Below are 24,728 nucleotides of genomic sequence, written 5' to 3'. Positions count from 1 at the left end.
CGGAGCGCGGGGCTCCTCGCCGCTCGAGGCGCTCTCTGATTGGAGGAGCGCGCCCCCTCCCTCACGCTCGTTGCATCGGCAGCTCGGCGCTCGGCAGGCCCAGGCGCGGCAGTCGAGAGCCGAGTGAGGGCTGATGCAACCCGGGGCAGGTCGGTGGGACCGGGCGGGGAAGCGGGAGAACCGGGGGGAACCGGAGCTCTGGTAACCGTGTGTCCTGCCCTGCAGCCGCCGCCATGGAGCCCGCGCCCGGCCCGCAGGAGAAGTATCAGCTCATCACGCGGAACCTGCAGGTACCGGGAGGCGGATGGGGCCGGGGCGGCGGGCTCGGGGCTGGGCCGGGAGGGCGAGCGGCGGCACCGGGGCTGCATCGGGGTCGGGCGGAGGAGTTGGGGCTGGGCGGGTTGGCTGAGGCTGGATCGGGGCCGGGGCGGGGGCAGGATGGGGCCCGGGTACCGGGGGGATCGAGGGGAATGCGGCAGGACGGGGCGGGATCGGGGCGTGGGGAGGCCGGCATGGGGAGCACCGAGCCCGGGGCTCGGCACCGGCACACCCCGCGGGATTTCCCGCTGTGTTCCCTGGCAGCTCGGTGTGTTTGGTCCCCTGGCAGGAGGTGCTGGGCGAGGACAAGCTGATGGCCATCCTGAAGGAGCGAGAGCTGAAGATCTACTGGGGGACGGCCACCACGGGCAAGCCGCACGTGGCCTATTTCGTGCCCATGTCCAAGATCGCCGATTTCCTCAAGGCTGGCTGCGAGGTGGGGGCATCGCCAACGCTGCTGGGCGGCAGCTGCGGCGAGCAGGGCCGGCTCCCCCTGACCGGTGTCCCCTGCCCTAGGTGACAATCCTCTTTGCCGACCTCCACGCCTACCTGGACAACATGAAGGCCCCGTGGGAGCTGCTGGAGCTGCGCACCCGTTACTACGAGCACGTCATCAAAGCCATGCTGGAGAGCATCGGGGTGCCCCTGGAGAAACTCACCTTCGTCAGGGGCACGGATTACCAGCTCAGCAAGTGAGTCCTGGGCACCCCGGGAGGCCTTGGGAAGGCTGAGCTGGAGCAGGGGCTGGATGGAGTTAAAGGATAATTTCAGCATAATTAGAAGTATCTAATATAGTGTGTATATATATATATATGTATATATATATGTATGTATATATATGTATATATATATATGTGTGTATGTGTATATATATATATATATATATATATATGTATGTATATATATATATATATGTATATATGTATATATATATGTGTATATGTATATATATGTGTATATATGTATATGTGTATATATATGTGTATATATATGTATATATATATGTATGTGTATATATATGTATGTATATATATGTATGTATGTATGTATATGTATATATATGTATGTATATATCTATCTCATATATATAATATATATGTATAAGATATATATATAAGATATATATATGTATAAGATATATATATGCTATATATATAAATATTTATCATTATATACTGTTATATTATATATTAGTAATTATTGTTAACCGTCATTATAATATGTTACATGTAATATATTATATATAATACATTATATATTTTTATATAGAATATACATATGTATGTATATATTATATATATTTTATATATACATATGTGTATATATTGTATACATATATATGTATATATAATATATATTCAATATATACATATGTGTATATATAGAATATTATATATTTGTATATAATATAAATATAATTATCTTTATTAGATATAATATATATAATATACAATATACATATATATTTTTATATAGAATATACATATATATGTATATATTATATATATTATATATATATGTATATACAGTGGATATTATAATATATTTATATACAATATAAATATCATTATTATTATATATTATATATACCTTCTATAATATATGTATATATGTATGTATCATATATATTCTATATATACATATGTATATTTATATGGATATATAAGTATATAAACATATATTCTATCTATATATGTATATGTAATTCAGTATATATCCATATATTTTAAAAAAATGTATCTAATAATATTATATATAATACAGTATTATCCCTAAAAGTAGGCATTTATAGAAGGCCTCAATGGATCCACCTTGGGCAGCACAAGAGCCCAGCCAGGGCTACACCCAAGATACCAAAATGGTCACAAAATGGACACCCAGTCATGAGGTTTCTCACTTTTATAAGTTCTGCTCTATTTGCATATTGGAGTTAATTATTTAATTACAGCTCCAGCCCATGCAGTCCCATCCTTCATCAGCCCATGCTGTTCATGCTCTTGGGCCTGAGGTTTGGATCATTTGTCCTTGGTCTCCAGCTGGAGCAGGAATTGTTTTGTCTCCTACTCTGTGCAGAGATCTCACCACCCCCTCATACGAACCCCAGACCCACCCCCTAAAGCAGCAGAGAACCTGAAAAACACAAAAGCTAAACCCTGAGGCATCGCAGGGTTTGTGCCTCCAGGAGGTGCCTCCAGGCCGTGTCCCCTGTCGCTGTGGCCAGGAGCAGCTGTCAGAGCTGTCCCCGAGCCCGCTGGTGACAGAGCTGTCCCCCACAGGGAGTACACGCTGGACGTGTACCGGCTCTCCTCCGTGGTGACGCAGCACGACGCCAAGAAGGCCGGGGCAGAGGTGGTGAAGCAGGTGGAGCATCCCTTGCTGAGTGGTTTGCTCTACCCAGGCCTGCAGGTGAGGCGGGCGTGGTGGCCAGGGAGGTGTGTTTGGGGCTGAGCGTCAAGGTCGTTGTGACACCCGCTGTCACAGCTGGAGGTGGCACAAAGCGTGGCCTGAGCACGGAGCTGCTGTTCCAGCAAACAGCCTGGAATGTTCCCGACCTTCCCTGGCTGGGAGTGCCCCAGGAGAAGCTGAGGGACAGGCCAGGACTGTTCTGGGCCCGGCCTCGAGGCTCTGTGTCTCTCCACAGGCGTTGGATGAGGAGTATCTCAAGGTGGACGCGCAGTTTGGAGGGGTGGATCAGAGGAAGATCTTCACCTTCGCAGAGAAGGTCAGGAATGGGGGGATTTCTGCCAGACTGGGGCCTGAGGGAAAGCTTGGCCATTCCCAAATCCACTGGGAGAAGTGTGTGGGATTTTGGTTGATGTCACAGCTCCCTGTGCTGCTGCTGCTCCCGTGCTCTGTGCAGCCACACATCCCTGGCTCTGACTCTGCCCTTCCTGGGTGCTGTTACCCCAGATCCCAAAGTTACCCGGAGCCAGGAGCAAGCAGGGATTGTGAGTTAAAGCTGAATGAGGCTTGGCTCTGACTTGCCTCCTTGTGTTTCCCCAGTACCTCCCTTCCCTGGGCTATGCCAAGCGCATCCATTTGATGAACCCCATGGTTCCTGGGCTGACAGGCAGCAAAATGAGCTCGTCAGAAGAGGTTGGTTCTTGATCTGGCTGTGCTCAGGGGGCTCTGGGGGGACAGCTTGGTGGCTGGGGGCTGAGAGGGAGCCACCCCAGGGAAGGTGAGCTCTCCCTCCCCACTCACACAGGGTTCTAAGAAGGTGCAGCAACTCCAGCTTGAGTTCCCTGGGCAAAAACTTGGGTGAAGGGCTGAGGAAATCTCTTGCTGCAGGATTCTAAGATTGATCTTCTGGACCGCAAGGAGGACGTGAAGAAGAAGCTGAAGAAGGCTTTCTGTGAGCCAGGGAACGTGGAGAACAACGGTGTCCTCTCCTTCATCAAGCACGTCCTCTTCCCCCTCAAGTCAGGTGAGGGGCTCGCCACGCTGGGACATGGACACAAGGAGGGGACAGGAGTGTGTCCCCTGAAACAAGGCTGCCCCTAAGTGCCACCTGCCCAGCCCCTGCTCTTGAGCAGGGTGGGGTGGGTGGTTTATCTGAGCCTTGAGTTAATCTGAGCTTTAAAACCTGTTTTGTCCCAGAGTTTGTGGTCCTGCGAGAGGAAAAATGGGGAGGAAACAAAACCTACACGGCCTACGAGGCCCTGGAGAAGGACTTTGCTGAGCAGGTGAGTGCTGGGAGGGGCTGAACCTTCTGCCTGAGGTTCCTGGGAGCAGTCTGGGAGCACTGGGAGATGGAAATCTGCACTGGGAGGAGGTGTGGAGTGTGGCCTGGTACTGTGGGATGCTCCCAGACAGGAGAGCCCAGGGGAGAGAGGATGAGTGATGGGTGTGAGGTCAGGACAGCACCACATCAGCCACATCCTGCAGCAGAGCAGCAATTTAACCCTTCCCAGCTGCTCCCAGCAGAGGCTGGAGGCAGAAGTGTCCAGAAACTTCTGTTGACCAAGGGGAATCAGGTCAAGAAGGGTTTGGGATTCATCTTCCCACCCTTTTTAGTCTCCATTTCCCACCCGTGGCCTCAGACAGGAACATCTTTGTCGTGACACAGGTTGTGCACCCTGGAGACCTGAAGAACTCTGTGGAAGTGGCCCTGAACAAACTGCTTGACCCCATCAGAGAGAAATTCAACTGCCCAGAGCTGAAGAAGCTGAGCAGCGCCGCGTATCCCACCCCATCCAAAGCCAGTAAGGAGGGGCTGGGAGCCCAGGGAAGTGGGGGCCTGGGAGCTCAGGGAAATGGGGCCCTGGCCATGCAGGGCTCAGTGGGACAGCTCCCTCCAGGCAGCTGAGGCCAGAGAAAAGTTTTGAAGCTCCAGACTCAAAAACAGCCATAGAGAGCATTGGGAAAGGTGAGGAAAGCCAGCACAGAAGGGATGCTGCTCTCTGGTATAGGGACAAGCATGGAATTCCCTGCAGGGAATTCACCCCAGGGCCTGCATTTGGGGCTGGCCACCTGCCTGAGTTTGTGCTGAGAGTTGTGACCATTCCCTTCTCCCTGCAGAGCCTGGAGAGAAGGGCACCAAGAACTCAGAGCCAGAGGACGTGATCCCATCCCGGCTGGACATCCGTGTGGGCAAAGTGATCAGTGTGGAAAAGGTATGGGCAGAGGGGAGGAACCCTCCCGTGGGGTGACATTTGGGGTGTGCCTGGGGGGGACTGCCGCCTTCTCTGCCACCCCATTCCCATCCCTGCTCCCCCCTGGCAGCACCCAGATGCCGACAGCCTGTACGTGGAGAAGATCGACGTGGGCGAGGCCGAGCCCCGCACCGTGGTCAGCGGCCTGGTGCACTTTGTCCCCAAGGAGCAGCTGCAGGACAGGCTCGTGGTGCTGCTCTGCAACCTCAAACCCCAGAAGATGAGAGGGGTGGAGTCGCAGGGCATGGTGCTGTGTGCTTCCAGGTGAGGGACAGAGGTGACACCGGGGCTGGACCACCCCTCCTGCCTCAGGGTGCTGAGGGGCAGCTGGCCAGCACCTTGGGGTGACTCTGGTGTCTCCACACCTCTCCTTAGCGTGGGGGAGCCACGTCAAGTGGAGCCCCTGGACCCCCCAGCCGGGTGCTGTGCCGGGGAGCGCGTCTACGTGGAGGGCTACGAGGGTGGGGAGCCCGACGAGGAGCTCAAGCCCAAGAAAAAGGTCTTTGAGAAGCTGCAGGTGAGGCCTGGGAACAGCTGGGAGTGGCTGGAGTTCTGTCCAGCAGGGCCATGCTGTCCCCACCTCTGGGTGACCCCAAATGGGGTGTTTGCCCCCTCGGTGTTACTGGCAGCAGAGCTGTGGAGGAGATGAACCTTCCCAGGGCTGACCCTGCTCCCTGTTCTGCTCTCCAGGCTGATTTCCAAATCTCAGAGGATTGCGTCGCTCAGTGGAAGCAGAGAAACTTCCTGACCAAGCTGGGGACTGTCTCCTGTAAAAGCCTGAAGGGTGGCAGCATCAGCTAACAAGTGCCAGGGCTGCTCTGGTGCCTCCTGCCTGACTCCTGCACCTCAGCCAGGCTCCTCCCAGTCATCTCCCCAGCAGTGCCCCGAGTTGGGGGCTCAGCCCTGGGGGCTCTGGGACTGAACTTGCTGCCTTTCACCCCAGGAGCTGCCTCCAGCATCCCCCTGGGCCTCTGGGGACTGGAGGTGCCACCACACCCAAGGGACTCATGTGACTCATCCCCATGGCCTTGGGGCCAGGGCTCGCTCTCCCAGCTGTGCCACACAGGACTGGACTCCCTGCCCGCTGGGGTGGCATGTGTGGCTGCTGTGGTGAGGGCAGAAAGGAAAAGCTGCTTCTCCAACCTTGTGTTGCTGCTACCAGAGCTGGGGACAGCCCGGCAGGCCCCTGCTCCACCCCCAGCGCTGTGGCCACTGGTGCTGCTCTTTGGCCAGGAGCCCAGGCAGCACCCATGGGGCTGTCCTGAGCCCGTGGGGGGGTGTGGGCCTTAAACACTGACTCGGGAACCATCTGTCTGTCATAAAACCCAATAAAATGTCGAGCTGACTGCACGTGGCTGTGCCCATCTGTCCAGGGGAGCTGGCAGCCAGCCCTGCTCCAGAGTTTTACTGGGCAGTGGTGCTGGGAGCCAGCCCAAGGGTGTCCCTGGAGCTCAGCACCACCAGAAGGGAGCTGCAACCATAAACCAGGAAGAACAGGAGGCAGCAAGCTTCGGTCATCATTTTTACCAGCCAGGTACAGAGCTTTGAGCAGCTACTCGGCGGCAGAGGGTCAGTTGCTTTTGGTTTGGTTTGGTTTGCTTGGGTTTGTTGTTTTGTTTGGTTTTTGTTTTTACAATCAAAGAAATCAAAATGTGACCCGAGTTTACAGAAACAGAATCAAGGCTGTACCCCAGAGCCCAGGGCCAGCTCCAGGGGCAGCCAGGCCCTTCCTCTTGCCGGGCAGTGGCGAGTGGCCAGAGCCAGTGCTGGCCACAAGGCCCTCTTGCCTTTCCATCAAGAGCCAAAGCCCCTATCCCTCCCAACCAGCACCTCCATCCCCTCCTGTTCCTGTTTGCAACCCCCAGGGGCTGTCATGGCCAAAGCCTTCCCATTCCCTTGTCCAAAGTGCTTCCATTCCTCACGGGCCTGTCTGGCCAGCAGCGGTGGCTCCTGCTCCGGTGTCTTCGGCCCCCAAACTCCTCTGGGTGTGGCTGCTCAGCTCCACACACCCACACCGAGCATCAGCTTGGCAGGCTGTGCTGGCTCTGGGCACAGGCCTCGAGTCCAGTAAAAAAAAAAAAGCAAAATAAAGCTGTAGTACTTAGGAAAGTGAAACCAACACCATTTTTGCATAAATATCATCAAGGCCGTGGAGGCTAAGGCTGTTTGCTTCCTGTATTAAGTTAGTTGCCAGTTCCACACTCGTCCGTTGACCTGCCCAGGTCCCTGAGAGATTTGGATTCCTGTCCGTGGGGGCTCCAGTCCTGCAGCGTCATCCTTCAGGCCATCTCTCCCCGTCTGTCTGCAAAGCAGGAGGAAAGAGCCCATCAGCCACCCCAAATCCCAGCTTCCCACAGCCCTGCCAGGCTCTGTCCCTGCTGTCCCAGTGCCTCCCAGCTGGAACACAGCTCAGGAGCCATGCTGGGTGTCCAGCTTGGGAATTTATCACACGGGAATGTATAGCTCAGGATCCTGAGCAGCGAGGCTGAACCTCCAGCAGCATCATCCCGTGGCTCCCACCCCACGTACCTTGTGCAGGGAGGCTCTGAGCCGGCGGCTCCGTGCCGTTCCTGCCCTCCATCCCCGCCAGCTCGCTCTTAGTCCTGCTCTCCTCCACCTTGGCATCCCCGCCCAGCACCGGGGAGCCCAGCGCCTCTGCCCCCGGTGCCTTCGGGGAAGGAGCCGGCCCCGAGCCAAGCGAAGGTTTCTTGGCTACTGGAGGGGGGATCTTGCCAGGTTTTCGCTGGGCTTGTGCCTTTCCGGGGCCCTGCGGGGCGGCAGCAGCCGGGGCTGCCGAGCGCTGCCCCGAGAAATTCATCAGCTCGGCCACCAAGTTCCTCTTCAGGTCGGCCTGTGCCTCGGGGGACGAGGCCGTCTCGATCACCAGCTTCCTGGAGCTCTTGGCGAAGATGAAGCTGGCGGTGGAGGCCGGCGATTTGTTCCTGGGGGACAGCTGCCCATCCCCGGGGGGCCCCTCGGGGCCGGGCTGGGCCGCTCGGCCGCCCGGCGGCTTCTCCGCGGCCTCTCCGGAGGCCAAGGCGGCGGCCTTGAGGTGCACGGCGTGGTGGAGCTGCTTGGAAGGCACCGCGTCTTGGGCAGGAGGCGGCTGCCGCGTGGACAGGGAGCGCCGGACGGGCTTCTGGGGGGCCGGACGCTCCTCGGGCCCGGCTCCGGCCGCGGCTCCGGCCGCGGGCTCCACGCTGACCGAGCGCAGCCGCACCATCTGCAGCAGCGAGGGGGTGACGATGGGCAGGCTGGCGTCCTCCTTGGCCGCGGGGCCGCTCTTGCTCCGCGACACCGGCTCCTTCTTGGCCTCAGCCCGGGGACCATTGGCCGCCTTCTTAAGGCTGATTTGGGGCGGCAGGGCCAGAGCCGAGGGCGGCGGGAGAGGCGGCGGTGGCGGGGGCACGGAGGCCGTGGGAAGGGGCTCAGCGGGGCCCGGAGGCTGTGGAACCCCGGTGGGTGGCTCTTGCTGCTGAGATGATGAAGAAGCAACCTCCGTGCTCGGTGTTGCCGTCTCCCCGTTCACCGGGGCCGAGGTGGCATCGGGCAGGCTGGAGAGATAGGATTCATCCGGAGGGGGGAAGTCTGCCATGGACAGGTCGTGCTCCTCGGGGGCTGGCGGCGGTGGCGGGGGCCAGGCGGTGTCAGAGGGGGTCTCGCTGCTGGTCTGGGGGCTCCCCTCCACCTTCTTGACCGGCGGGGGAGGCGGGTGGTAGGCAGGCGGCGGTGACGGCGGTGGGGACTTGCCGTTGGGCTTGGCCGAGGGCTCCTGGCCGGCAGTGCTGGGCGCTGGGGGGGTTGGTGAGGGCTGGAGGGGGCCGGCGGGGGCCGGGGGCTGCTGGGGCTTGGTGGGTGGCGGGGAGAAGGGAGCGGGAACCTTGGGGTGCGGCGGGATGATGAACCGGTCTGAGCGACCGGTCAGCGCCTCGGGGGGGGTCGGGTCCGAGGCCGAGGAGGAGATGGAGGTGAGGGAGGAGGACACGGAGAGCGCAGGCGACTGCAGGGAGCAAACCCGGTCCGGCTTCTGGGGCTGAGACTTGCCCGGGGACACAGCTGGGGGTCCCAACCCCTTGGTGGGCAGTGTGGGCGTCCCGCTCTGGCTGGAGTAGCCGCTGGAGGGGGACATGGTGCGGTCAGACCCATCTGGGCAGCTCCACTTGGCCTGAGCTTGGGGCTCCCTCAGCACCACCGTCACGCCGGGGCGGCCCCGAGGGGCCTCGGGGGAGCTGGCGCCGGCCAGGCTCTCGGAGCGGAGGCTGCTGGTCTCGCTCAGCGATGGGGAGAACACCTCATCCTCGCCCGTGGGGCTGAAGGGCTCGGGGCGCGGGGACCAGGGCGCGCTGCTCTCCCGCTGGGGCCGCCGGTCGGGCCTGGGGGGCAGCCCCAGCACCTTGGGCTCCCCGTCAGCCTTCTGGTGCAGCGAGTAGGTCCTGCGGGGAGGCGCCGGGGGCTTCTTCATCTTCCTGAGGGAGACGCTGCGGGCGGAGGAGCGCTCGCTGGCCAGGCTGGCCGTGTCCGAGCCCTCCGCCTGGCTGCTCGTGCTGTAGGCGGGGGACGCGCGGCCACTGCCCACGGCCAGGAGCCCGGGGGCCGCAGGAGCGAGGCCGGCAGCGGGCTTGGAGCAGGAGCTGGCGAAGCTGGTGGAGCTGTAGATGCTGATTTGGTCGGCGTCGGAGCGAGCTGCCGCGTCCGCCTCGCCACGCGGCCCCGCCTCGGGCGGCCGGTGCTCGCAGCCGCCCTGGGAGGAGATGGTGGAGCTGTTGGAGACGATGGTCTCCGTGGACTGCGAGTGGCTCCAGTTGTCGCTGGAGGAGGAGGGCTCGCGGCTGCGGGGGCTGCGCTCCGAGAAGCGGGACAGGGAGCGCACCGAGGCCGGGCTGGACGACACGAGGCTGCAGCGGCTCAGCGTCCGCACGCTGCTGCTCGTCAGGGCCACCACGTCCACCATGGGCGGCAGGATGGCGTTGGGGATGATCTTGGACATGTAGGTGCCCTGGGGCGAGATGGACATGACGGGGCCGACCAGCATCTCCGGGGGGTTGGCGTAGGTGGTCATGCCCGGCACGGCCAGCGACTTCGGCCTCACCATGGGTGACAGCTTGGCCGCTGTCTTCCTCCCCACCAAGCTGTCGTCGTAGTAAACCCTGTTGATGTGCTTCTGCAGGGCTGCATCCGCCTCCTCCAGCACTCCCAGGCAGACGCGGGCGCCGCCAGCCACGGGCAGAGGCTGCAGCTTCCCGTCGATGGTGGGGATGCGGACGGCATCGCCGGGCACCTGCCCCCCGTTCAGCAGGGGCTGCCCCGCCTGGCTGGCCCCGTGGCCCGCTGGCCCTCGCCCGTCCGCCTCGGGATGTGCCTTGGCTCCATGGCTGTTCCTGAGACCTGGGAGCAGGGAGAGGTGACCTCAGCGTGATCCCGAGGCAAGGCAAACGGATCCTAAAAATCACCCCTTGCCCCCAAAGCTTACCCAGCTCCTTATGGACGTGCTGGGGGATGCCCAGCACCGTCGTCCTCCTCTCCTTCCTCTTCTTGCCAGCCCTCTCTGAGGATTTGGGAAAGGAGTCGTGTGGTCGGAAGGTGGAACCTATAAGAGATGTGAGAGGGTCTAGCTGGGGTGAGGGGGAGCCCTGGCCAGGGTGTCCCCAGTGTCCCCAGTATCCCCAGCAATTCCCACTGCCAGAGGTGCTCTGGGATAAGCCAGGCTCAGGCACTGGATCAGCCCAGAGAGGCACCAACCAAACAGTCTGAGCAGGGAGGAGACAGTGTGTGTCTGTCTGTCCATCCCCCTCGCCCAGCCCCAATGCTCTGACTCAGCCAGAGCTGCTCTCATCTCTCCCAAGGGCCCCCAAATCCCTGCGCTGGCTCATGGCCACAGCGAGGCAGAGCCCAGCTCCCTGCCACACTCCCCAACCCCCCTGGCGAGCCCCCTTCCCACAGCCCCAGCCGGGTACCTTTGCGCTGGATCATCTCAGAGCGGATGGAGAGGGCATCCTCAGAGGTGCTGTCCGTGGCACAGGAGGCTGCCCGGGTCTGGAAGGACAGGCTGTCATCCTCCGAGGATGCACAGGACTGTGGGGACACAGGGGGCTCAGCAGAGCCCGGGCTGCGGGGACGGAGCTGCCCCAGCCCCGGCCAGGCCCCTTCCCCGCCGCGAACTGACTCTGCAGCCGAGACAAAAGCTCTTCCGAGGGCCAAAGGCTGAGTCAGCCACGCCGGCATCCAGAGTCCTCCCACCAGGAGCAGGGCTGGGAGCAGCCCCTGGGACCCTGCATGGCTCTGCAGCCCCCCGGAGAGCAGGAGAGACGGGGCTGGTGCGTGCAAGGAGCTGCCAGGCTCGCCCCCATGCCAAGCCCAAAATGACTCCGTGGATGTTCCCAGCCCGGCTGTGCCCCAGAGCCCAGGGCTGGAGGGCTGCCATGGCTGGGAGAGGGGCGTGGGACAGGGACAGGCAGGATCCCCAGCACTCCCTGGACACAGCCCCATGCTGGACACGGCTTCCAGTGTCCCCATCCCTCCAAAGCACCCCTGGCACAGGCAGAGGTTGGGATGAGACACTTCAGAGTTAAGCTGACCTCACTGCCCCCGTGGCTCTGCCCATCCTGGGGTTCCCAGTCCCTCATTTCCAAGGGGTTAAAGGGGCTAAGAGCCAACGGGAGGCAGCAGCTTGAGCAAACACAGGAAGGTGAGGCACTGGCAGCAGGGTCAGAGCCCAGGGATTGCCAAAGCTCAGCTTGGCCAAAAGAGGGAGAGTTTCTCCTCGTTAGCAGGCAGGGAGGGGCACAGGCACCGGGCTGGATATGGCCAAGAGTCCCCATATGCCACCACATCACCCCTGCTCAGTCAGGGCTCCCAGAGGACACCAGTGGGGAAGGGACAGGGGGACAGAGGGATGAAGGCACAGGGGGAGCCCCAGCAGAGCTCCACAGGGCAGAGCAGGACGTGCCAAGGCTGAGGATGGGGAAAACAGCTTGTCATGGGGCAAAGGGGACAACACCAAGGGACACACAGCCAGTTCCAGCCCCACAACCCCCCTGGACATGGTCCTGCCACCTTGGCTGGTTGCCTGTCTGCCCCCAAACACCACCCAGAGAGGACAGAAAAGCCACCCTGTGTGCCCTCACCCCCAGGAGCACCACTTGGCAGGGCTCACCTGGAGGCTGCTGGTGTCCCCGTGGTCCCAGGCACTTTTGGTCTGTTTTTGCTTCTCTGTGGAGGGAAGACAGAAGATAAATCCCTCCAGAGATCCGGAGCAAGCAGCTCCCGAGCTGGCAGTGCCCCCTGCACAGCCCAGCCACCAGCACTGGACTCCGGTCAGCCCCGTGCACCGCCCACACTGCCCGGCCAGCCAGGAGCTGGGGACAGCCCTTCCACCGTGTCCCCAAGGCCACCCTGGGGTTGGGGACACCTACCCTGGTGCTGCAGGGACTTCAGCCCCTGCTGGGCCTGGTTGTGCAGCTCCTCCAGGTGCGGGGGCCGCGTGCTGGGGAAGAAGACGTTGTCGGGACATTCCTCGCCCGCCGTGTACTGCACGCTCAGCCGCTTCTCACCCTCGCCCTTGGCAGCGCCTGCGGGGACAGCGGGGTCAGCTGGGCTGGGGGGACACGGCCACGCTGCCCCCAGTGCGTCCCAACCCACAGGGGATGAGCACCAGGTGGTGACAGCCACCCCGGGGTGACATTATCCCGCTCAGCTCCAAACCGGGCGCTGGAAACACCGAGAGAAATCCCATCCTGCAGGCTCTGCCCAGCCGGTCGATATTCCGGAGTCAGGATGTCTCTGCTGGTTTTCTCCCCGGGATGTGGGACCACCCTCCTTCCCCAGCGCCTTCGTTAGGAGCTAACGAGGTGGTGAATTGTGCGGGGCTGGGGCAGCTGAGCAGGGAAGGCAGCACAGGAGGGGATTAAATGTGGATGGATCGAGGAGGACTTTCCCTTCTGAGCATTGCGTCATTCCCAGGCCTTGCTCATCACCCCAAGAGCAGGGACTCCCCCCATGCCCAGGCAGGCTGGGAGCTGCACAGAAGAGGGAAACTGAGGCACATCCAGCAGCAGAGATCCCAGAGGACCCAAATCCCTGCTGCGAACCCTGCTGGATGCTGAACACCCCATCTGCCACGCCTGGGGCAGCACGGAGACTCCCTGCCTGGCAGCCCCCTCCCCACAGCCACCACCAGCACCCTGCAGTGCCCACGGCCAGGGGCTACCCTGGCATCACCCAGCCCTGGCATCACCCAGCCCGGGCACTGCAGCACCGTGGCACAGCCCTGCCCTCTCCTACCCACACGCCTGAGCGAAGCCTCAAACTCTTCCTGCCCAGAAAAAAAAAAAAAAAAAACAATTTTGAGGAAGGGAAGGGCGGGCGCAGGAAACCGTCGGGGCTGGCGGCGGCACCCCGGGGCCACGGGCACCTGCTGCTGGGCATCGCCAGCAGCACACACCACCCCTTGTCCCCTGTGCTCCCCTCAGGGCCAGCCCAGGCAGGCGGCGAGGCAGCCGTGCTCGGTCTCCAGCACACAAAGGAGCAGGCCTGGAACAATGGAGCCTCCCGCCCTGCCGCCATGCCGGCCTCTGCCTCCGCCAGCACCCGCGGCGTGAGCGGGCACCGGGGCACGGCCCGCCCGGCACGGCGGGTGCCGCCACACGGATCCCCCGTGCTGGTGCAAAATCCCTGCAGGGGACACAAGACACCCACAGCCCCCCCACCATCATGTTCCCAATCCCCTTTTCTCCCCCAGTTTCGGCAGCCCCTCGCCTGACACCCCCCCAAACGCTCTGGGAGCTGCCTCGCGGGGAGAGGCGCGCAGTGATTTATTCCGGCAACTTCGCGGCGGGAGAGGCCAAGGCTGGGGTGACCTTCCCTGCCCTCCCCCGGGGATGGCAGCCCCCCTGCCCGCTGCGGGTGGGCGAGCACCCCGGGCCGGGCCGGGGGGTCCCGGCGGGCAGGGGTTGTGTAAGGACAAGGCTCTGCTCCCTGCCTCCCTCCCTGCCCGCTGTTCACTCACCCTTCTTCTTGAAGAAAGCCAGAAGCGAGGAGAGGTTCCTGCCCATGAAAACCACCATGGTGGCCGGGGAGAGGGTCTGGTCCCCAGGAAAGGGGGGCTCCGCCGCCCCCCGAGGAGGCTCAGCCTATTGTGCCGAGGCTGCTCTCACCCGGCGTGTGCCGGCGGGGCGGATGCCGGCGGCCCCCAGCTCCCTCCCTCCGTCCTCATCCGCACGGGCGGGAGGATGCTCGGCCAGGCGAAGACGCTCCGGCGCAGCTGCTTGCGAGCAGGGAGCAGCCTGACCCGGGGACGGCTGCGCGGTGGCAGGAGGGGACAGTCCCAGGCAGGAGGGGACAGTCCCAGCTGCGCCCACCGCGCTCCTCGGCCGCGGGAGAAGGAAAGAGGGGGCCCCTCCTCTGGCCCCCGGCTCGCTCCCCCCGGGCCTCCCGCCTCCTCCCACGCACGGCACAGACCACAGGGATCTGTTCTTCCAGGCTCGGGGCCAGCATTTCCCCTACTCCTCCCTCTTGGACCCCTGGGACTGCCCAGGACCCTGCTGGGCACAGCAGCGCTTCAAACCAGTCGCTCGCTTCCACAACAGTGCGGCCAACTGGGAGGAACTGGGAGGCTTTTGCACCTTGGCTGTGACACAGCACAGTGTCACATTCCCCATGCCAGCCTGTCCCCAGTGCCCCTCCAGGACCCTGCCAGGAGAGCCCCATTCCCGGCAGGGAACACGAACCAGGACGGGGCAAAGGCTGTTTGTCCTTAGGGACAGGGCTACGTCACGGTCACAAGGGCTGGCAACACCGGGGGAAAACCAGGTCTGGGACCAGTCTAACCAGTAGCTCCAGCTGCTGCTGCGGAGGCAGGTGAAAGCAGGGGCAGAAATGCCAGGCGGTCACACAGTGGCACTGCCCTGGCACTGTCGGTCACTGTCCCCACCATGGAGGTGCTCCCAGGGCAATGCAGTGGGTGCCCAGCACCTCTGGGAGCTCCATCCCCCCCCATTTACAGGTGTTTTACCCCAAAAGGAGAACAGCACCCAGTGTTCACCCAGCAGGCAGCCGTGTCCTTGTGCCAAACCCTCTGCCCCTGCCCTGCAGCTCCCCACGGGCTGTGCCCAGGGTTTGTTCCAGCACCATGCAGCGTGGGCTCACCCAACACAGGGTCCCAGCAGGCCCCAGGCAGTGACTGTGCAGCCCAAGGGACAGTTTGACCTTGTGAAGGGCATCTCTGTGTCCCCAGCCAGGCAGCTCCGGGCTCAGCGAGGATTTCTTCCCTGGAATTCCAACATGGCCATGGCCCCAAACACCAGCAGCTCCCAGGCTGTGCCTGAGCCAGCACCTGCTCCAGCACGGGCAGGATGGGCCCTGCTGCCCACACGCTCCCCCAGAAGGTGCCGGTGGTGGTGGGCAGACGTTCCACAGCTCTTTCCACAGCACAAGTGGGAAAGGGTCATAATTAAAGGGCTAAGGATGCACAAAGCAGGCAGCCACGTGCTGAGCTGAGCACTGCCCTCTGCTCTGGGCAGCCCGTCATGAGCCCAGAAAGGGCCACGGGCGATGGCAGCCGGCAGGGACACTGCTCCCAGCTCCACAGGGAAGGGTCCAGCCTTCCAGCTCTGCCTGCAGAGATGGGACTGCAACAGGGCCCCCTTCATGGCACCAGGAGCTCCCCCAGCAAAGGGAGACAGCCCCTCCTGTGCTGCTGGTGCAGGGCCCAGGCACAGCTGAGCGTGGGCCCCACAGGTCTGCTGATGGCAGCACAGGTGGAAGCTGCTTCCCGGGCTCTGAGGACATTCCCAGGTGCTGGCAGACAGCCTGGCCCTGCTCCACCTTCCTGCCTGTGGCCCATTGCCCACACAGAGGATCTGGAGAACATCCCACACTGATGGAGACGTGTCCCTCTCCAGTGTGACACCGCTGAGGAGGAGCTGCTACCTCCCAAAAGACAATCCAGGGCTGAGCCAGGACACAACGCTGCCCGGCCACGGAGAAGCCTCGTGGCAGCCTCCACTTCTTCCACTCCCTGTGACCTTCGCTACCTCATCACCCTCACCCAGCCGGCCTCACCCTGGCTCTGTCAACACAAGGTGGAATCTGCTAGAAACAGGGGGGAATCCAGGAGGGGAAGAGCCCCGATGCTGCAGCAGAGGCTGCAGGTCCCGGTGGGCTGGGGAAGCCGCTGCAGCTGCAGCCGCTGCCGGTAGCAACACGCCCGGTTGGAGCCGGTGTCCCGGCCCCTGTGCATTCCTTGCGGTGCATCCTGGATCACCCCGTGCCCTCCGGGCTCAGCTGACACACGTGCCTTGGCCACACGTGGCAGCGGGATTCTCCCACATAAGGAGACAGGCACCCTCTCAAGGATGGGCTCCCCAGCTCGGAGCTGGTACCTGCTGCCGCCAGTGCCAGGGATGGTCTGGAGGGAGCAGAGCATCCCTGGAGCAAGGCACAGGAAAGGACAGGGAACCCCAAACACCCTGCCTTCAGAGCCTTCAGCTCTGCCTGAGACAGGCTGGAGGTACCATGGTGGGAATGGGAAGGGCTCCACAAGGGCTGAGACCCCACAGGAACACGGCCAGGGCCGCCCAGCCCGATGCTGCAAACAGAACTCGGTGCTGGCCCAGCTCTCACTCTGCTGCTCTTCACCTGGAGAGAGCCAGGGGAGAAAATCCCAGCTCCTGTCCCCCCTCCTCGCCAGGCCTGTGCCTCCTGCGAGCAGCAGGTTTGGCCGGGCTCGGCTGCAAACATCCACCTCTGCCTGCTCGGCACTGCCCCGACTTGCCTGCTCCGCGCACGGCGCGGGTCCTGCGGCGGCGGCAGCAGCTCCCTGCCCGCCCCTCCACCGCCACTGACTCACCGCCGAAAAATGGGGAGGAGGGGGAGCTGCCAGGCGGGGGGGAAGGGGCTGCGAGGTCCCCAGGGGACCCCGCCCGTGTCCTGCTCTCAGCGCGGTGGAGCCTGTGCCGGCGAGAAGCCCCCCTGCCCCACGGGGTTGGTGCTCTCCCACCACTCTGGGGGTCTCTCCCAGCACCATCCAGGCGTGGGGACAGCTCTGCTTGCCAGCTGCCACCACGCACATGGATAACACCAGTGGGGTGCACCATGAACCCCATTCCTGGGAGCTCCATGGAGCTGTCAGGACATGGATGGACCCTGATAGAGCTGTGCTCCAGTACCACAGAATATTCTGGTTTGGAAGGAACCTTATCCAGCCCAACGGCTCCAGCATCCTGTCCCTCTGCTCCCTTTGCAACCTTCAACTCTTTAGGCTGTCTGGGAGCCCCTAAAGACAACCAACCTGTTCCCCAAATCCTTGTCTCAGCACAGGATCCACGCCCTGGGACACGCCAGGGGACCCGGAGCACTCCAGGCAGGGTAAGAGCACAATAATATTGACAGTGGCTTTGGCCACACAGCCCCTGCTGCCAGCCTGCCCTCGGCCACACCTGGGGGGCTGCTCCAGCCAGGAAAACATCTCCACCAAGCAAATAAACACCGCCCCATCCACACTGCTGGCTCGGCTCTCAAACACAATCCCACGCAGAGGCTGAACTAAAATTAATTTCAGCTGGGAAAACAAACTTAGATGGGTTTTTTTTTCTTCCTCTAAATCACAGTGTAGAAAGCTGCCTGGTCTCACCTCGGTGAGCCAGCAGGCCCTGGAGAAGGAGCGGGTGCAGGGTGAAATCCCACTTGGAGCAGAGCCGTGGCTCCAGTCGCCTCCAGCCATGGCTGCTGTCATGACAGGAGCACTCAGAGTTGTGCAACGGGCCCTGACCTCGCTGCTGCCCCACACTTGCCCCACAGCCAGCCCTGAGGTGACACAGAGTGTCTCCTGCTCCCTGAGTTATCTCAGATCCGGGCGAGGGGCTGACAGCAGACCAGAGGGGGTCCCGGGGCAGGACCACCCCAGTGCCCGGCTGTGCCTCATTCCCGGGCCCCTGCAGCAGCCCAGCGAGCCTCCATCCCACCACGTCCCCACCCCGCGCTCGTCCCCTCCCGGAGAAGCCACCAAACAGGTTTGAAGGTAAATAACAACCTTCCCCAGCCAGGAGCCGGATCCGGGCGGGAACATCCCAGCTGGGGAGCGCAGGGCGGGAGAGGGAAAGAGACACGGGGCCGCAGAGGGTGACACCGGTGGCACTCTGACCAGGGGTGGGCCACCAACACCTCCTCCTTCCATTCTCCAGAGCTTTGTCACTCGCTGGTGCCCTTCCCTCGGTGTCTCCAGCTCCCACGGTGCTCCGGGCTGGCTGTCCCCCGGCCCGTGCCGTCACGCCCGGCGTGGTTTGCAGGGCACCCGGGCGCTCTTGCCACGGCACGGGCGTTGCCTGTCGCAGCAGGCACCTGGCTCCACGCAGGAGCAAACCCGGCAGACGGATTAAGGACAAGACGTTGCAGGTTTTTTCCGTGCACGGATCCCCCGTCCTTGCAAGCAGCACCCAGCCCCGCTCCCGCCCCGCGGGGCTTTTCCAAGGAAACACTGCGGAGGTGCCGATCCTCCCACGGAGATGGACACGGCGATGTGGGATCAGGGAGAGCTGCTGCCACCAGGATGGGGTGGGGGATAAGCCAGAGGCACGGGGCAGGTCCCATCCCTGCCTCTCAGTGACGGGAGCGTGCCAAGCCGGCACGGCACGGCATGTCAGAGCCGAGAGCTGCGGCTGCTGCCTGCCGGGGACAGCCGCGGATCGCCTCCTCCCCTGCTCCGGGAGCGGGCACCGGCACGGGCTCGCATGTCCCGGACGCAGCAGGATGCTGGCTGGCGGTGCCTGGAGGAAGCGCCTGTGTAAATCTCGCCGTGTCCCCCGCCGGGACCGGCCCCTGCTCTCATCCGCCCCCCGGGTGTTTGCGGAGCCGGCCCAGCGTGGGTCTGGCACGGAGAGAGGCTGCAAAGGAGAGAGCTCAGAGCTGCTCAGCCCACACTGGAGCTGCCCCGCAGGAGCCGGCACTGCCGAGGGGCTCCATGGCTGCTGCTGCTGCTGCTGCTGCTGGGGTCGTTCACAGCCACAGTCACCCCTGGGGCATTCGGATACCCCATCCCTGGAAGTGTTCCACGCCAGGTTGGAGCAGTCTGGGATAGTAGAAGATGTCCCTGCCCATGGAGTGGAACGCGATGAGCTTCAAGGTCCCTTCCAAATCAAACCAGTCCATGATTATTTTCCCTGCGAGCCGCTCCAGAGGCCACCGAGGGGACGCGGGTGCCGGGTGACCCCGCACCCAGAGCTCCGCAGCCGCATCCCCGCTGACTCCGCGGGGCGCAGCCTGGCCAGCAGCCACGTTCCTGCGCCCTGACTCAGCAGGGCCCGGCGGGGAGTCCCGATAAGGAGGCGATAAGAGGCTTCGGTCTCCCTGGGGCTCAAGGACCTTCCCCGGCATGGACGAGCCCGGCGACGAGAGGCTGGGGATGCCCCCGGAGCAAGCACGGGGAAGTGGGCACGGGGTGCGTGGGTTTGGCACTGGTGGGCAGAGTGGGTGGGCTCAGCGGCAGAGCCACCCCGGAGCCCTCGGCTGTGCCCACCCTGTCGCTGGGGTCCCCTGCTCTGTCCCCTCAGCACCCAAAGGCGGTGCCCACACCTCTGCACACACGGCACAAGCACAAAACCACCCGCCAGCGCCTGCCCGGGCCTGACGCGCCAGCACCGGGCACGGCAGGGCCAAATTAATCTTCCAGTCACCAGAGGGGCAGGAACTGGGGACACTGGGCCAGCCGCCCGCCATGTGCAATTATTCTCCAGCCCAAAATGCAGAGGCACCCAGGGTCTTGCAGGGGGAGACGGCAGCGCCGGCGGGGCCCGGGCACACCCTGCCCCCAGCCGGTGATCCCGGCTGCGCCCTCCGAAACGCTGAAGCGACACAATGCAAATTCTTTGGCTTTGTGGCCGCCGCGCCGTTGCCATGGAGCCGTCGCAGAGAACAAACACAACTCGCCCCATGTTTTCTCAGCACCTTCCACCCCACGGCCTTCGGCCCCAGAGCCAGCCCTCGCCTCCCGGGATCTGCCCCGGCCGTGTCAGTCCCACATCCCGCCCATCCAAGAGCATCCAAGATGGAGCAGGGCTTTCCCAGGCAGCCCTGGGGAAGGGTGGTACGGTCCTGGTTCAGGGCTGGGCAGGAATGGCACGTGGAAAGGGTGAGGATGTGCCGGGGACTGCAGCCACAGCCCAGCCTGGCCAATGGCACCGGGCCCTTCCTGCATGGAGAGCACGACCACAGAGGCAGAGAGGAGCCTGCAGCCACCCGGTGAGGAGAGGAGGATGGTGAAGAGCCTGCAGTGAAGGAGATGCTGTCCCAGCATGGCTATAGGTGACATGTGACCTCCTGCCTCAGTTTCCCCAGGCACCGAGCGGATATTGTCAGCCAGGACATTCCAGCACCCTCTCCCTGTGCACCTGCGGGGTGTCCCCATCCCAGGCCCCACCTCTGGGATGGTTTTGCTCCGAGTGGTGTCCCCAGGCCCTGTTTACCCCGGGGACTGCAGGGCTCTCACACCTGGGGGGCTGCCGCCTGTAAAGGGAAACAGGGCAGGAGGGACAGCAGGGCCAAGGACCCCACAGAGCTGGTGGGGGAAGGAAAATCCCCCCAGTTACCCCTTGGTCCTGCTAACCCTGCTCCTATGATCCTGCCCACGCGCCTGCCGAGGCTCAGGCTGGCCTGGGGACACAGGAACAGTTTAATGACACCGCTGGGGGTGTCAGCAACCCCGGGATGGGGACGATGCTACTGCGAGAGACCTTCCCTGCTGGCATCACCCTGCTCTGAGGGAGGGAGCTCACCAGGCACCCCACGGGGTTCACTGTTCCACGCGTGGGTCCAGCCTGGCGTGGGACCCCTTTCCCTGCTCCTCGTCCCCGCAGGAAAGATCTCGACCCCTGCTTCCTGCTGCGCTTTCCAGTGGCATCCATGGAGACGGAGCATAAAGCAGAGGGGCAATCGCTGTGCGGACAGACGGACGGATGGACAGACGCGCAGGGAGAGGGGAGGGCGGCGGGGGAGCAGCCCCTGCAAACACTCCCAGATCCGCCGCTCCCCGCGGCACAGCGAGAGAAACCGAGGCACGGGATGGGAGCGGGGGGCCGGGGAGGAAGGCGACGCTGGCAGCGCTGGGATCCCACTTGGAAAAACAAATCAGTAACTAATTCAGCTGATTCCGTCCTGATAGCGCGGCCGGCCCACGGCTGCTCCCCGGCGCGCCGGCACAGCCCTGCCTGCAGCCAGGGGGGCTCCCCCAGCCCCGCACTGGGCTCGGGGGCTCATCCTGCCCCTCCCAGCACAGGGAGGGCAGAGCGAAGCCTCCCCTCACCCCCCGCTCCTGCCCAGCCCAGCAGAACACCAGCGGCGAACTTTCCCAGCGCGACCCCTTCCAAGTTCCCGAGCGGGGACCCCCGCGCCCCATCCCCCGCCAGCCCCACGGCTCCTACCTGCCCTCGGCTTCCCGGCACGGCCGAAGGGCCACGAGGAGCCGGGCTTGGTGCCCGCCGGGCTCCTCTTGCGGTGCGCGTTGCCCATGAGGCCGCTCTCGCCTCCACCGCGGCCGGGTGGAGGGGACCGCGGTGCTACATGGCCGAGCCGAGCGGGCTCCGGCGTGGCCCGGGCGGCCCCGGCAGACGACGGCTCTCAGCCGCCGGTTCCCATCGCTCCGGCCCCGGCGGAGCTGAGCGCTCGCAGGCGGCCGTGCCGGAGCCAATGGTACGGGCAGAGAGGAGGGGCCTGCCGGGATCACCCGGCGGATCGCACGGCACCCTCCCAGCCCCATCCCTCCGGCGGGGATGCCTGGGTGATACAGAGAGGCTGAGCGGGCTCAGGGAGCCGCCCCGGTGGCCAAACATCCCCGAGCGCTGCGATCTCGCCTCCAGCCGTGCTCGCACCTCCCTGGAGTTCGCCACGCCGCCGCCACCGCTTCTGGCTGTCCCCAGCTCCAACAGCCGCCGCTACAACCCTCCCCACCTCGGTGGGTTTTGGGGACGGGGAGACCTCACGCAGCCCGCCCAAGGTTGGGACAGGACTACCAAGGCTGGAGCAAAGCGCCCGAGGCCAGGGGCTGGGTCCTGCCGCTGCCCAAAGTCAGGGCGAGCACCCACATGCCAGCCCCACGCAGCCTGGCGTGGGTGGCAGCCCCTGCCGCCCTCCCCACGGCCACTCCTGCCTCTGGGGCGAGTCACGAGCACGTTGCTCACTCTGCCGGCACCTTCCCGTGCCCTCTGCGGGTGCGCCTCGGCCTCTCCCGGCTCCAGTCCCTGCTCCAGCAGCAGCCAGGGCTGGCAGGGGACAGGCCACGGGAATTGCTGCTCCAAGAGCTGCCCACACGGCCCGGACAAGCCCCTCCACCGCCCCTTCCCCAAGGCCACTTTTCCCTCCTGATTTTTAATTAGAACATTAAATGCTGCGAGGGCAGGGAGGGGTCAGCCAGGCAGGCAGTGGTGGGCAATTCCTGCTGGCATTGTTTATGTTCCTCAGGTGATTCATCAAAGGCTGGGATAAATAGGAAGGAGGCTTTTGTGGGAAAGGCACAAAACCGGGGAGGTGGCGCAAGAAAGAAAGGAAAACATTAAAGATCAACCAGCAGCTTTGTCCTGACCTCCCAAGGTGATCAGCACCGAATTAATCTTTGGACTTCAGTCTTCTCCTCAGCAATGGAAATACTGATGGTTCAGCTCCTCACCAGCTCGGTTGGGTGCCCAGGGCACGCTCAGCTGGGCAGGGACTGTCCCCGTGGGTTTTTGCTGCCCCATCTGCTGTGGGAGCTGTTAAAGAGACGAGGGGATCCAGTGGGAAAATATTCCCTGTTTTCCACTCCTGGCTGTGCCCCGTTCACAGGACAGCCCTTCCACCTTGGGGCAGCGGGGATGAAACAAGGCCTTGGTCACAAGGGCAGCAGATCAGAGGTCTCTGCCCGGTGACTGTGGGACATTATTTCTCCTCTGCTCAGCCAGGGGCATCTCCAGGCTGGGACGAGGCTTCCTCCCACTGCCCAGCATCCCCGGGATGTCCATCCCAAAACATGGGATGGACATCCTCCTCAGACCCCTCTGCGGTGCCCCAGGGGGCTCCTCTGCAGCCACCCAGAGCAAACCTCCCGGTGCAGCTCTTTGTGTTTCCCTGGGAGAAGCAGAGAGGCTGGAGCCTGCCCCAGATCCAGGGAGACACTTCCCCCTCCACTCCCAAAACAGACGCCCTCTGTGCCAGCACTTGCTCAGGGAACGCGGCCACCGAGGCGTCGCCGCCCCCAGGCACAGCCCGGGATGTGGCGGCAGAGCTCGGGGAGGGAGCCAGCCCCGGGCACCCCGCGGAGCCCACGGGTGCCAAAAATACCGAGTGGCTTCTCTGAGCTGCAACAACTGCCATGGGGTAACTCACAGCCACGTGGAGCCGAGCTCCAGCTCCTCCCGGGCCTCGTGGTTCTCAGTCCCTGCCGAATTTGGGGGGCTGGGAGCAGCATGGGGGGCTCCAGCATCCTCACAGACCCCACTGAGCTGCCCCATTGCTGCTTCAGGGCACAAAGCCCCTGAAATCTGAGGGGAGGCCTGCTCTCATGTTGCACCCAGAGCTGGTTGGTGTTGCTGTGAGCAGAAATCCGGCTCAGGGAGCCTGGGGAGTGGGGACAGCTGAGCACCCCAATTCCCTGCTCCCTGTTAGAACCTCAGTGCAGCCCAAAGGGGAGGGGAGGGGAAGGAGGGGAAGCATCCTCAGCCTCCCCAGCACGTGAGAATGGGGAGCTGGGGCCAGAGATGCTGATTCCAGGCAGATTCTCTTCTCCAGGCCAGAAATCCCTGGTTTTCTTCACTGAGAGAACTCTGATAAGAGCTTGGAGCAGCAGAGAAGCTGTTCGTGAGATACAGATCTGGTCAGCACAGCGTGACTGCCTCAAGCACATCTGATCTCCCCAAAGTCACACATTCCCTTGGTCAGAGAGACCAGTGCAGGCATGGGGACCCCTCTGTGCTGTCACAGGGCGCAGATCTGTCCCTCCTGGTGCTCTATCCATCCCTCCTGGTGTTTCACCCACTCCTTCTGGAGTTTTCTAAACCTGATCTCATCTCCCAGCAAGCACAGAGCAGGAGCTGAGCTGCCTGAATGAGAAAGGAATTCAGCCCTTGTTCCCTTCACGGGGAAGTAAAGCTCAGCGAGGCAAAGGTAACACAAAAACCCCACTTGAGATCCCCAATCATTAACAGAAATACATAACCAGAAGGGTTTCAAACGATTTCCTGCTCCAGCCGGAGTCCAGGCCGGCTCTGCTGATGACAGGTCCAGCTCCAGCCCACAAAAGTGGAGGGAGCCCAGCTCCCTGCTCAGGGTCAGGTGGATTTTATCCATGCACAGCACAACCAGCCCAAGGGTCTGGCTCCTGCCTGGCAGGGAAATGGTTTTTCACTTCATCCTTGCCCAGCTCTTCACCTTCCAGCGGGTTATGTTCCCATCGCTGCCGGAGTCAGAGTCAATGATGATATTGTCTTATGAAACCAGACCTCCCTTCCACGGGGGAAACATGACCCCGCTGAAATAGTTTTATCGGATCTTATGGAACGTTATTCTCAGGAGTAATTCTTCCAGTTGTCTCCAGGTGGAATAGCTGTGGTTGCAGACACACCTCTCTTTGTTCGCCGGTGCCAGGCCAGGCCAGCCAGGGGATTCCTGCTGCTCACATTTTCTGAAGTGTCACTCTGTGCCTCTGGCAGATTAGCAAGCTCATTCCCACACACGCAGGGAACAATCCCCGCGCCTCTCCCCTCTCCTTTGAGCTGACAAGCTCAGGGCTAAACGCAA

General features: G+C 62.1%; 2 protein-coding genes across 3 annotated transcripts; one reads left to right on the top strand and one right to left on the bottom strand.

Moving 5' to 3' along the window:
* The first annotated feature begins 48 nt into the window (after positions 1-48).
* On the top strand, positions 49-6,318 carry YARS1 (tyrosyl-tRNA synthetase 1). The gene is made up of 14 exons (XM_053964285.1): positions 49-149; positions 226-290; positions 608-754; positions 835-1,010; positions 2,595-2,724; positions 2,960-3,040; positions 3,322-3,414; positions 3,610-3,745; positions 3,919-4,004; positions 4,388-4,523; positions 4,840-4,934; positions 5,044-5,237; positions 5,349-5,490; positions 5,664-6,318. The coding sequence occupies exons 1-14, from the start codon at positions 134-136 to the stop codon at positions 5,772-5,774; spliced, it is 1,608 nt and encodes a 535-aa protein (XP_053820260.1). The 5' UTR covers positions 49-133; the 3' UTR covers positions 5,775-6,318.
* A 164-nt stretch (positions 6,319-6,482) lies between these two features.
* On the bottom strand, positions 6,483-22,502 carry KIAA1522 (KIAA1522 ortholog). Of its 2 annotated transcripts, none has more exons than XM_053964274.1 (7): positions 21,383-22,502; positions 12,386-12,541; positions 12,127-12,182; positions 10,928-11,045; positions 10,444-10,560; positions 7,503-10,358; positions 6,483-7,275 (listed from the first exon to the last, which is right to left on the bottom strand). In XM_053964274.1, exons 1-7 carry the CDS (start codon positions 21,468-21,470, stop codon positions 7,253-7,255), a joined length of 3,414 nt encoding a protein of 1,137 aa, XP_053820249.1. In that variant the 5' UTR covers positions 21,471-22,502; the 3' UTR covers positions 6,483-7,252. The 2 variants fall into 2 exon arrangements, with proteins under 2 accessions (XP_053820249.1, XP_053820250.1); XM_053964275.1 differs by lacking the exon at positions 21,383-22,502 and adding an exon at positions 13,978-14,212.
* Between the last annotated feature and the right edge of the window lie 2,226 nt (positions 22,503-24,728).

The sequence above is a fragment of the Vidua chalybeata genome, chromosome 25 (assembly GCF_026979565.1).
Source record: "Vidua chalybeata isolate OUT-0048 chromosome 25, bVidCha1 merged haplotype, whole genome shotgun sequence".
Classification (NCBI taxonomy): domain Eukaryota; kingdom Metazoa; phylum Chordata; class Aves; order Passeriformes; family Viduidae; genus Vidua; species Vidua chalybeata.
The sequence above is the reverse complement of the archived record's forward strand: the minus strand, read 5'-3'. Positions and strand labels throughout refer to the sequence as shown.